The sequence below is a fragment of the Odocoileus virginianus genome, chromosome 27, assembly GCF_023699985.2.
Source record: "Odocoileus virginianus isolate 20LAN1187 ecotype Illinois chromosome 27, Ovbor_1.2, whole genome shotgun sequence".
NCBI lineage: Eukaryota > Metazoa > Chordata > Mammalia > Artiodactyla > Cervidae > Odocoileus > Odocoileus virginianus.
In genome coordinates, this window is record NC_069700.1 from 1181548 (window position 1) to 1193957 (window position 12410).

At 51.7% G+C, this 12410-nt stretch overlaps 2 protein-coding genes across 8 annotated transcripts in view; one reads left to right on the forward strand and one right to left on the reverse strand.

Annotated features, from left to right (window-relative positions):
* The window catches only part of LYRM4 (LYR motif containing 4), an 86725-nt gene extending 74939 nt beyond the window's left edge, over nucleotides 1-11786 (reverse strand). Inside the window, exon 1 of one of the 4 annotated variants that reach the window (XM_070456998.1) lies at nucleotides 11292-11769. In XM_070456998.1, the coding sequence (XP_070313099.1) occupies nucleotides 11292-11377 (86 nt within the window). In that variant the 5' untranslated portion in view covers nucleotides 11378-11769. Of the gene's footprint in view, nucleotides 1-11291 lie in introns of all 4 variants that reach the window. The other 3 variants (XM_070456997.1, XM_070457000.1, XM_070456999.1) reach the window with 3 other exon arrangements.
* A 285-nt stretch (nucleotides 11787-12071) lies between these two features.
* Nucleotides 12072-12410, forward strand: part of FARS2 (phenylalanyl-tRNA synthetase 2, mitochondrial) — a 312626-nt gene continuing 312287 nt past the window's right edge. The window contains exon 1 of one of the 4 annotated variants that reach the window (XM_070456993.1): nucleotides 12072-12172. The gene's annotated coding sequence lies outside the window, so the exon portion shown is untranslated. The remainder of the gene's footprint in view (nucleotides 12173-12410) is intronic. The other 3 variants (XM_070456990.1, XM_070456989.1, XM_070456991.1) reach the window with 3 other exon arrangements.

A 12410-nucleotide genomic window follows, 5' to 3' on the forward strand; every position in this document is an offset into this window, starting at 1 on the left:
GGGCCTCCGGGGAGACCTGTCAAGTCAGTGCACGAGGCGCAGTGAGACCAGGACAGAGGGTCCGCAGCTTTTCCTGGCTCCAGTTTGGCTGTAAGGAACTCTTTTCTCATTTAATTTGGCACTTTGCTTCTTAATAAAGAGGAAAAAGGATTTTAAGAGCTGCTTGCATCCATGCAAGTGATCTCTGGTGAACACACCACCACTTCTAAGGATTAGATGTAGGGGAGGGATAATTATATGGGAAAAACATTTGTATTTATCCTCAAATGTCTGCATGGGCAGACCAAAAGAAATACACGAAAGCACTAAATGAATAACTGTGCTATAGAGTAATATTTATCATTATAATGAATTGGTCATATAAGTAACTTTGAATAAATAAGACCAAATGGAGGCAATATTAAATCTACTCAAAAAATTACCCCAGAACAAAAGAATAAATATAAGGCTAATAGATATATTAATGACATCCATTGAGGATAACAGCCAAGTAGTAAAGAAAGCAAATAATTACTCTGGAAAAAGACAGACTCAATTAATTGAACACCAAGGCCTGATTAACTGGCAAATGAACAACATTAATGTATAAAGGTACATAACTGGAGAAAGAAAAGTGAGGTGAGCACGTATGGAGAGCCACAGATTAACACCTACGACCCAAGAGATGCTTTAAAACAGCCTGAACCGTGCAGACGCACTTCTGAGGCCATGGCCCCACACCAAAGACGCTCGTGGAGAATGTGGTCCTCACTCCTGGGAGGTGCTGCCCATTCCTGAGGCGTGACGTTTTGTTTCCAACAACTTCTTCCAGTTACGTTCTCCTGACCAACGGTCAGGTCATTCTAACTCAGCGTGTTCAACCAGCCACTGAGTCTGGCTAATTCTCAGTGTATCTCAAGACCATTCTGCCCTCCTCTTCTCTCTGCACGGCTGCAGCCAGCCCTCGCCGTCATTCGTGGTGTAGCCCATCTTCAGCCAGCCTCCGTGTCTTCAGCCGCCTTCTGTTTGGGTGGCCCAGCTGGAAGGTGCTGTCTGTGGTTTGCTCCGATGCCTGCGTGGCTGTCCACTGCCAAGGATGGAATCAGCATCTCGGTGGGGCTCCTGAAGCTCTGCGTCCCTCCCCTCACCTGCTCCCACCGCCCGCAGGGGGGACACCACACTGCTGGTAGCTCCACACACTCAACACCAACTACATTGGTCTGTGGGTCCATCCCCACTGCTTCAGCCTCCCTCCACCAGTGAAGCCCTGCAGAACCGTGAGAGCCCAGGGCAGCCACCATTCCTTTCCTAACCTCTGGCCCTTCCAGGGCAGGCTGTGCTGCCCCTCCTATCTGCCCCCACAACCCGCTGTTCATTCTCTATCGCGGCACTGCCTCTGCGTCTTCACGCAATCCTCAGAGAGAATTCCCTGGACAGAGGAGCCTGGAGGGCTGCAGTCCATGGGGTCGCGCAGAGTCAGACACGGCTGAGCGACTACGCTGTCTTTTTCTTTCGGTGAGTGCATTACTCTGTGCGCTGAACCACAAGCCCCTCCTGGGAAAAGGTCACACTCTGTCTCTGCACTTCCACAGGAGCCCAGGGGCTGGCATACGGTGGGTGCCCAGTCAACGTCTGCTGAGGACTCAAGCCAGCCTCATCAAAGACCACACGTTACAGTGATGGAGGTCTCTGGATGGCGAAGAAGCACCTGGTGCAGTGTGGCTCAACCGTTCAACCAAGTTCATTAAATGACTTCTAGCTACTAAGAGTTAAAAAGGTTTGGCAGCTGGTCTATCATTTTAACAGATAACTGTGCAGTAATACTGGAGTGGCACGGCAGCCCACTCCAGCATTCTTGCCTGGAGAATCCATGGACAGAAGAGCCTGGCAGGCTGCAGTTCATGGGGTCGCATAGAGTCAGACCTGACTGAAGCAACTTAGCACGCACACGTGTACTCACTGGTTTACTTGTATCTATCTGCACAGGGGACTCTGGAGCCCAACATTCAGCCAGAAGGTTCTGCAGCCTGCGCCTTTGGAATGATGTGCCAGGGAGTAAATGCACCGAAGGTCACAGAGCTGGGAGCTAGTTGACCTCAAACCTGAACCAAGGTTTCTTGTTTCAAAGCCCAGGAGTCTTTCTAAATGAACAGCACCTTGCTCGTGGTCCTCATTCAGAACAGTGAAAACAATACTTAAAGCAAAAATCAGTTCAGGATTCACCATATTAGGGAAAGAAACACTGGGCTGAGGGAAGAAAACAAGGGGGAAGCACTGGCATCAAGTCACATGACTTTCATTTAGTATTTGTCATGAAAGATCATTTCTGTAGCTGTTTGCTTTTAACCCCAAACTCCCTGAGTTTAAAAAAAACAACAAAAAATTACTCTTTCAAATAGAACTGTAATAATCAGTTGCTATGAAGTTAAACAGATAATCAAAATGTCACAGTGATATATTATTATATCTCAACTTTGGCAATTTTAAATCTATTTCTTAAAATAAGGGTGGTAAAGATCAGCTGAAGGAACCCTATTCAGGGTATTCCTATTAATCCAGACAAAAGCCAGGAGGACACACATTAATTCAGTTGAATCCTGCTAAATCGAGAAATTTACAGGTTGGTTCATGCAATTTATCTAATTTTATCACTTCATTTGGTTTCTAAAGGTTAGAATTTTCCTAAATTAGCTAGGTACCAGTTAGCTGAGAAAACAAATGCTAAGGCAGATACAAACATCTACCACCTGATGAAGTGGCATTCAGGCAGTCAGGAAGGGGGTCGCAGAGGAGAAGGACTAGGACAAGAAGTATCTTGCATCCACAACAAGTAGACACAGCTGCTGATGCGAGACTGTGAAATGCAATTTCCTCTAATGGCCATTACAGCAATTTCCTAACAGAACGTTTTGTAAGTACACTTTGCATTAAAAAAAAGTATTACCCTACTGCAAAACAGATTAACTTAAAGAGACCTTCAGGAAGTCCTACTGATCCACAATTGCATTTTGTGGTCTAACTCTGCATCTCATTTTGTTGTATTCTCTACCTTTACTTTCCTTTGGCCCTGATTCTCTCATTATTATTTTAAAATAATAACAATTATTTCATGCTATTGCATTTTAAGTATTCTTATCAGTTTTTAAAATGGTTTAGGGGCCACTGTGCCTATTTGCTCAGTCATGTCCAACTCTTTGCGATCCCATGGGCTGTAGCCTGCCAGGCTCCTCTGTTCATGGGGATTCTGTAGGCAAGAATACTGCAGTGGATTGCCATGCCCTCCCAGAGGGGATCTTCCCAACCCAGGGATCTAACCCAGGTCTCCTGCATTGCAGGCGGATTCTTTACCAGCTGAGCTACCAGGGAAGCCCCTTTGGTTAAGTATAAACAGAGGAAATGCAACTTGGAAACTTATAAGTCAGCAACGACATTGATCTAATGATTCTTTTAAACACTTTCCTCCAAATTTAGGCTGAATAACTTAAATGTATTCTTCCCTAAGTTAACTAGACAATTTTTTCTTACTTTTCAAAACCATCATCATTCAACGTGACAGAAGTTAGCAGCCTTCAGAGAGAAAACTGGATGTGGGAGGATTCCAATGTAATTAATGATAGTGAACAATCCATTTTTCAAAAGCCGATGAACTCGCTTTTCTTTGGCACAAGTAAACTGGCTGGAGCTCTAAGAGGTCTATGTGAGGGACGGGCCAGCCGACAGTTCCATCAAAGGGCCCATCGGCACTAATGCAGGACACAGGGAAGGCTCAATTTGGGAAGAAACTAGAAAATTTAACAGTAGTCTTTTCTTCTCTTGTATTCCTCCCCACCTTCTCTGTGTTCTTGCATAGTCTGTAACAAAAACAGTTAAAGCTGTTTTCATAGAGACGTATGGCTTGTTCCACATTTTATCACAGGCAAAACTCATTTTTTTATATGATTATTTTTTCTGTAAGATTTTATAAAAAATCTTATACAGTAGAACAAAGTTCTACAGTATCTCCGAATCCTCACAATATAAACAGGCATTTCATGACTTAAAAAGGGGGAAAACTCTGTACCGGGGGAAAAATCCTAATATTGTCGTTGAGAATGCCAGGAATCAAAATATAACATTTCACCACTCCCCAACCTGAGAGCTGTCCAGGTCTTTGTGGCTCTAAGCTGAGTTAAGCGATAAAAGGTGAAAAAGAATAAGAGGATGGAATTTCTCACATATCAGCAACTTCTGGTTAAAGGCATGTTTTAATCTGAGGACAAAGCAAAGATTTTCCTGGTGGGGAGGCTGGAGTTACACTTACTGGAATGAAGAACATATTTAAGGGTTTTAAGTTTCTCAAGGAGAAGAGACATATAGAGTTAAAACTGGACTGACAGTTGGGCCGAGAGGGCTGAAATGACGACCACAATGTCGTTTGCACAGTATCTGTGCGGTATTCTAATATCACAAATCCGCAGCATCTGGGCATTACTTCAACTTGCACGTTTCCTCTGTGAGTTTCCTGAGCTGCCCCGTGTCCACGTGACGTGCCCATCACGAGACTATCCTGTAACAGCAGGGCCGCGCAGAGTTGGTCTTCCGCCTGCCCCAGGCCCCGGTGCAGTCGTGTCCGTGCTCTGGGTTCTCAGGGAACACCCCCTCTGTTCTGGGGTGAAGGGACGCTTGGTCCTACGTTCTCTAGCAAGGCTGGTCCATTGCAGAAAGGGCAAGGTGTTGGGGGTGACACCCCACGCTGGACTGTGCTATTCACCCCAGCCTTCCCCCTCAGGCAGTGAGCAGGGACACATGCTGCAGGGAGGCCGCCAGTGTAGAACCAGCCCCAGCAGTGAACGCAGAAGCACAGGAGCGGAACCCTCTGCAGGGGTCCCGGCTCCTCGACAAGGTCACGGGTCCAGGCGCTCTGCTCCCACTTCAAAAAGAAACCAGACTCCTAAACGGGGGTTGTTATCTAGTTCCCCCACTAGACGGCAAAGACTTCCATAATGCTGCATTCAGCTGTGCAGCAGTAATTCAGCCGTCAGGAAACCAGAGAGCCTGTTGAGCTGCTGCAGTTGTAAGAAGAAACTGTGAGAGTAAGTGTCTGTGGGTGGAGGTTCCTAAGACTTCTGGAGGCCACGTCAGAGGCCGCCCAGGCATTAGGGAGTTCATACCGAGGAGTGCGGAGTTATGGAAAGGCCGAGACCTGGAACCTCCGGTCCCCATTCTGTCCTGACCAGCTGTGACCTCACCCACTGCCCACCATTCCAGGCCTCACCTTTCTCTCAGCCCCCTTCTACTGCTCGCCGGCTAGTTCTCTCAGTTCTTCAGCCAAGCCCACCTGGGACGGAGCCCTGGCCGGGGCTTGCCACCCCCACCTGCCCTGGTTCCCAGTGCCCCGCGCATGTCGCCTCCCTGCGCCTTGCTGTGCGTACCTGGAGAGCCGACCGCTCCATCCACGTGCCCCATCCACGCAGAGGCCGGCTGTGGCTGAGCCAGCAGTCACTCTGGTGCTTTTCTCTCTGTCACCTTCTGTTGCCGAGGCTAGATGAGCTGCAACCTAGTTCCCCAGCCCCTGCTCAGCTAGTGTAGGACATAACCGACTTCTGGTCAATAAGACAGAACCAGAAGTCTGCTGGAAAGCTTCTGGGGAAAGTTGACCCTTTCCTCATGGAAGGGAAAGGCCATCCATGCTCCTCTGGCACAGTTCCTCTGTCTCGCCTTGAATAAGTACAGATTTGGAGCTTTAACGGCTGTTTGCAACCATCAGGCAGGAGCATGAGAGGAAATCTGAGGTTCAACACACCTTGACATCACTCAGCTGCGGAATCAGCCTGAGCAGCCTCCTGCTTCGGACCTTTTCCATGTGAGAAGGGCAACCCCACTGACGTAAGCACCCTGTGATGGTGTCCTGTTCACTTCAGCTCAGTCGTGTCCGACTCTGCGACCCCATGGCCTGCAGCACGCCAGGCCTCCCTGTCCATCACCAACTCCAGGAGTTTACTCAAACTCATGTCCATCGCGTCAGTGATGCCATCCAGCCATTGTCCCCTTCTCTTTCTGCCCCCAATCCCTCCCAGCAACAAGGTCTTTTCCAATTAGTCAGTTCTTCACATCAGTTGGCCAAAGCACTGGAGTTTCAGCTTCAGCATATGTCCTTCCAATGAACACCCAGGACTGATTTCCTTTAGGATGGACTGGTTGGATCTCCTTGCAGTTCAAGGGTCTCTCAAGCGTCTTCTCCAACACCACAGTTCAAAAGTATCAATTCTTCGGTGCTCAGCTTTCTTTATGGTCCAACTCTCATATCCATACATGACTACTGGAAAAACCATAGCTTTGACTAGACGGACCTTTGTTGGCAAAGTACTGTGTCTGCTTTTCAATATGCTGTCCAGGTTGGTCATAGCTTTTCTTCCAGGGTGAATGGCTGATAAAAATTACCTCTGAATACAATTTCCTCCTGCTATTCAACAAGTATTTATAAGCATTGAGTAGGGAGGTATTGTGCCAAGCACTAGGAATGCAGAGATAAGATGGAATTTCTATATTCAAGGGACAAATGGCAGAGACAAGTAGCGTGGTGCACGTAATTAATGAGAACTTAACACCCGAGTACCCTCCCCGTTATCCAGAAACAGGCTGCCAGCACGGCACCAACCGCCTCAGCTTCCCATCCTCTTACATTCCACCTTAAATCCAGCTCCGTCTCTGATGGAAAAGGGAGCGTGCTTCCTCCTCGGTGACCCGGCCGCCACCTGTGCCCCCAGTCGGGCCTGTCACTCGTGTGTGGCCTTTCTCTAGGAGTCCCCTCACTCGCATGTCAGCCAGGCTTCCTGGGGCGGGGGTGGTCTACACTCATGCAGTGGTTTACTGCCTTCTGGCTTACTTCTCAGCGCCCCACCCTGGGCTGTGTCCTAACCACTGCAGATGCTGCTCTGGGGAAGGTCCCCGGAGGTCCCCACGCTGGGGACGCCTCTCTCTTTATCTACTGGACCCTGCACAGCAAGTGGCCTGCCGCCCCCAGTCCCTGACTCCGGCGACACTGCTGTCTGCCGGCCTCCTGCTTCTCAGACACCACAGTGGTCATTCAAGAGCAGCCCAGGGACCGCTGGGGCCTTGGAGACCTTTCAGGAGATCCGCTGGGAAAAGGAATTTTTATTGTTTCAAGCAGGTATTTGCCTTTTCCAGCCTGATTCTCTGCTAAGTGGACAGAGGAAGTTCCCAGAGGCTAGGCTATGCGTGACACAGTGACAGGTCCAGGTGGAAACACACACAGAACCCAGATGTCTTCCACTGAGCCAAACACTAAAGAGACTTGCAAAATAAGTCAAACAGCAAAACTTGCATCACTGGGTTTTTTTTTTTTTTTTCCGGTGGGGGGAGAAAAATAGCTATTCTTCATAAAGGTGTTATTTATGTTAGTGTGCCATGGGTTTCCCAGGTGGCGCTAGTGGTAAAGAACCCGCCTGCCAGTGCAGGAGACAGAAGAGACTTGGGTTCGAATCCTGGGTTGGGAAGATCTCCTGGAGGAGGGGCATGGCAACCCACTCCACTCCAGTATTCTTGCCTGGAGAATCCCATGAACAGAGGAGCCGGGTGGGCTACAGTCCATTGGGTCACAGAGCTGGACACAAATGAAGTGACAGCACGCTCAGGTTTATCTGTTTACTTAGAAACGGAGAGGGACTGGCAAACCACTCCACTATTCTTGCCTCAAGAACCCCATGAACAGTACCCAAAAGTAAGTGCTTTAAGATGTTTCAGTTTTACTTTCTAATATAAATATTGATAACTATGCCCCACATAAGCAAGGCTTTCAAGGCCCTCAGGAACATTTAAGAATGTAAAAGATTCCTGAGACCAGTAAGTTGAGAACCACGTTATGATTTCTCTGCCTCCTTGCAGGGGCTCTTCTTCAGCCAACACCTCAAATTTTTATGTTCTCTAGAACATCCTAAGCCCACTAACTTTCTCACCATAAACTAAGATGCCTCAATCTTGGTACGACTGATGTTCAGGGCCAGAGAACTCTTTCTGCGGGACCTCTGGCAGATAACTACCAGAGGCCAGTAGCATCCTTCCACCCATGCTGTGACACCCAAAAACGTCCCCGGACATGGCTGAATAAGACTGGCCCTGGCTGAGAATCACTGCTCTGAATACTCCTCCTGGAAATGGTACTAAATATCAAGGTTTTTAATCTCACTTATGATAAGAAATAACTGGACTTATTCGGCACCTACTTTGTCCCATGCACAATCCCAAGCACTTGATACGTATTTACTCACTTAAACCTTGTCTCCTGTGACACAGATAAGTCATTACCTCCACCTTCTAGATTAAGAAACTGAAAAGCAGAGAGGTGCAGTGACTTGCCCAGGGTCACACAGCAAATGTGGTGATGGCAACGTCAGGCCTGGGTGCTCCTCTGAGCTTTAGGCTCCTGTGAATAACTGCCTCTGCTGGGGACTCCCCCAGGTGACATTTACTCGAGTCCTGAAAGACGAACTCAAGTGTCTGGTAGCTCAGGTGGTAAAGAATCCACCTGCAATGCAGGAGACCCCGGTTCAATTCCTGGTTTGGGAAGATCTGCTGGATAAGGGATAGGCTCCCCACTCCAGTATTCCTGGGCTTCCCTGGTGGCTCAGATGGTAAAGAATCTGTTTGAAATGCGGGAGACCTGGGTTTGATCCCTGGGTCAGGAAGATCCCCTGGAGAAGGGAACAGCTACCCACTCTAGTATTCTGGTCTGGAGAATTCCATGGACTATGTCCACAGGGTCGCAAAGATTCGGACATGACTGAGCAAACTTCACATCCATAAGACTAGCTATTTCTGTATTTCTTAAATTAGTTAATGGTACAGCTTTTACCCTGACCCTCTGTGCCTCAGTTTACTTTGTAACCTGGGTGGTATTTCAGACTCTGCCTGGATTCTCTTCTTTATTCCTAAATCCAATCATTCATTGAGGTCTAACCGTTTTACCGTCTAACTATTAATCAAGCGTATCTTTCCCCGTATCTTCCGCTCCTCAGCCCCTCAGAAGGGCCCTGATCTCTCCTCAGCGCCGCTGTAACCGACCCTCCTTTGGGGTCCTTGGGTCCGGCCCTCACGGTCGTCTCCCCCTGGCGCTAGCGTGGTCTAGCTAAACAGCACGTCTGGCCGGGACACCTTCCAGCGTGAAGCCCTCCACCGGCTGCCCGGTAGCTGAGAATGCAGTCCGGGCTCCTCAGCACGGCCCTTGCGTGGCCCTTTCCGACCCCCGTGCCCCTCCGTCACCCCAGAAGCCCACTTAACTCTCCCCCTGAGCGCACCAGGCTGCTTCGTGCCTGTGACCCTGAGCTGTCCTCTGGAAAGCGCTCTGACCCATCACCCTGTGCGGGCCTGCCCCGGCGCTCACCAGTTAGTGAGAGTGATTCTACACTGTGTCCCACAGAGACCCGGCAAAGAGCCGCAGACGGTGGGGGCCTTGCTGAGCCCCACGCGCTCACTTTGCTATCTCCAGCGGCTGCGCTACTGGGCAAAGCAGCCTGGGAGTGCCTGGAAGCCCTGAAGTCAAAGACAGTAGCAACAGGATGTGTGTGGACCTGTGGGGAATGCAGAGTGAAGAGAACAGGGAAATCCTGCCCAGGGTTACACTGGCTGAGCTCAAAGGAAGCAGGGGACTCGACCAAGTGATTACAGGGAATGGCAGGGAGAGAGGGCTGGGAGAGGTGATCCTTCAAATCCACAAGACACAGCCTTAATCTCAGTACAAAACAAGGACATATTCTATGACCCATTTGTTATCTTAGAACATAATGGTGGGAATCTCAGGGTGTAGGTACATGATTGCAGGAAGCGGTGTAAAGTGATTACCAGATTCCTCTGGACAATACATTTATATGTGGATAATAAGTTTAGCTCAAAAGGATTACTCAAAGTATAATGTGAACCAATATTCTGTAAGTACAGTTACCATGTAATTTCCACTTTCTGCCTACAGAGTACAGCGGCCCAGTGAATTTCCTGCAGTTCTTGTTTATTTTAAGTAAGTTACAAATTCTTCTCCCTGACTGTGGTGAAAAAGGTTCAACTTATTTACAAGCGTATTTTGTTGGCTCCTTCAACAGACTTGGTTAAGTTCTTGGTACTAAGCATGGGTTAACTTTTTGTTTAAAACCTTAGCTTCCAAAGCCAAAGTCATTAAATGAAACAATGCACTCTCAGAAATGCTTTTTTTTTTTTAATTAACTACCTGACCAGTTGGACATGACCTCATTGGTATGATCTAGATGTTGTTAAATGTATAAGATGAGTACCTTTTCTAGGCAGGTGTCTAGGAACTAGGAAGTCACTGCTTCGGAGGTTTAGTGTCTGGTAACCAAGCTGCACTGGGTCTACCCCTCAGCGTCCGCCAGCTCATCCACCCAGCGTGGGGCAGCTACCCAACAAGGCCTGCTCCAGGGGTCCCAGACTCTGCTGCAAGGAAACCCAGTCCTCTGGCTGGTCAGTCATGGAAGGTGAGGCCAGGGGTGAAGAGAAGAGCAGGTCTTATAAAATTCTTGCTTTGGGAACATGGCTGAAGCTCAGAGGACCAATAGTTCAGTTCAGTCGCGTCCGACTCTTTGCGACCCCATGAATCGCAGCACGCCAGGCCTCCCTGTCCATCACCAACTCCCGGAGTTTACTCAAACTCATGCCCATCGAGTCAGTAAGATACCAAATCCGCAAAGATGCAGAGAGAAAACCTATAAGGTACATACATTCGTGGTGAGTCAGAAGTTATAAGGAAGCAGTAAAAGCAGATGCTCTGAAGCAGATAAAAGACGTAGAAAGAGAAAAAGGAACACAAGAGCAGACAGAATGGAGCAGGCGTGCAAAGGCTGCGCGCTCCATTGAGGATGTAGTAAGAGCTTAGCCTCTCATTCCCCTGCTGCTGAGATCCTGAAAGCTGGATCCCCGTCTGGGTGAACATTTCGGCTCCTGGAAGCCGGGCCCATCGTTCTCGGTTTACCATTACCTGTGTCCTGCTCACAAACCCCGTCCCGCGGCCAAGGACAACAGCAGAACGCACCGCGGCGAGCAAAGGGGCTGAGGAAGACACCTGGGAGGTGAATGGAACGACTAGAGAAGGCCCTCGGTTGTGGGCCGTGGCTACTGCGGGGCACCTCTGCGGGCCAGGCTTCCGATACCACGAGGAGTTCTCCCGGGTGCACCAAGCGGGCAGGAACCCCTGCACCTCGGCGTCCGCCCTGCGAGCAGAGAGCGCCCCCCGGGAGGTCCGCGAGCAGAGGGCCCGACTCCGGGAAAGGGACGAGCCCCTCCCGCCCCCGAGCGCGGCCCCCGCTCACCGGTAGCTGTAGGCGCCGAAGCGCTTGCTCTCCCGCAGCATCGCGCGGTACAGGTCCAGCACCTGCGCGCGGCTGGACGCCGCCATCTTGAGCGCGACAGGCAGGGGGTCCTCTCCGCCGAGGCCCCGAGTTTAAACTCGACCCGCGAAACCGCCGCCGCCGCGGGAAGCGCGGGCGGGACGTGGCCGCGGGGCTGCGCGCCGGCGCGGCCCACACCCCGCCTCGGGGGGGGCTCGGGCTCAGGCGCGCCCCGGCTGACGGGAGGCTCTGGCCGCGCGACCCGGCTGAGGGATCTCCGCCTCAGAGGGGCTCAGGCCGCGCGCCGCGGCGCAGGCGGGCTTCGGACAGCTAAGGGGGCGGCGCCTGCGGGAGGCGTTCCCGGCGGCCGCCCCCGCCCCGCGGTCCCGCGAGGCAGCCGACCTCGGAGCGCGCGGATCGGCCGAGGGCCGGACGGCGGGCCGCGGGCCCCGCTTCCTCGCCGGAGGGCGTGGGTCGGCGGGCGGCCGAGGCACTCTGCGTCGCCAGGTTACCGAGCGCCCGCCCCATCCCCGCCGCTCCGCCCAGGCTGTCCTTGGCGCCGCCTGATCCGCCGTGCGGGCTGCTCGGGGCGCCGACTCTGCCGGCGCCTGGGTCGGGGGCTGGGGGCGGGACCTGGCCGCGCGGGGACGGGCCGCCGCGGGCGTGCGGGGCCGCGGGGCCACCGCCCGGGGCTCCTCGGCGCTCCGGCTCCGCTGAGGGCGCCCGCCCGGGGGCCTCCGGCGCGAGGCCCGCTTCCTGGGCAAGATGGCGGCGCCCGTGCGTCTGTGAGCGCCGCGCTGAGGAGCCCCGAGAGGCCCCGAGCCCTCCACCCCGGGCGGTCTCCCGTCTCCCGAAAGCGGCGGGTGAGTGCGCGCGGGGCGCGGCGGGCGGTCAGCTCTCTGTGCGCCCGCGGACCGCTGTGGTCTGATGGAGAAGCGGCACTAGGCGGCCTGGGCTGGAGCCGGGGGCTTGGGGGGTTAATGACTCTGTTGGGGCCGTGTCCACCCCCCAGGCAAGAAGCGGAGCAGGTCTCCTCCTGAAGTTCTTCCCAGCTAAGTCCTCTCCTTTCTCTGAAGACGCCAACTTTTCCTGATTCCCCTT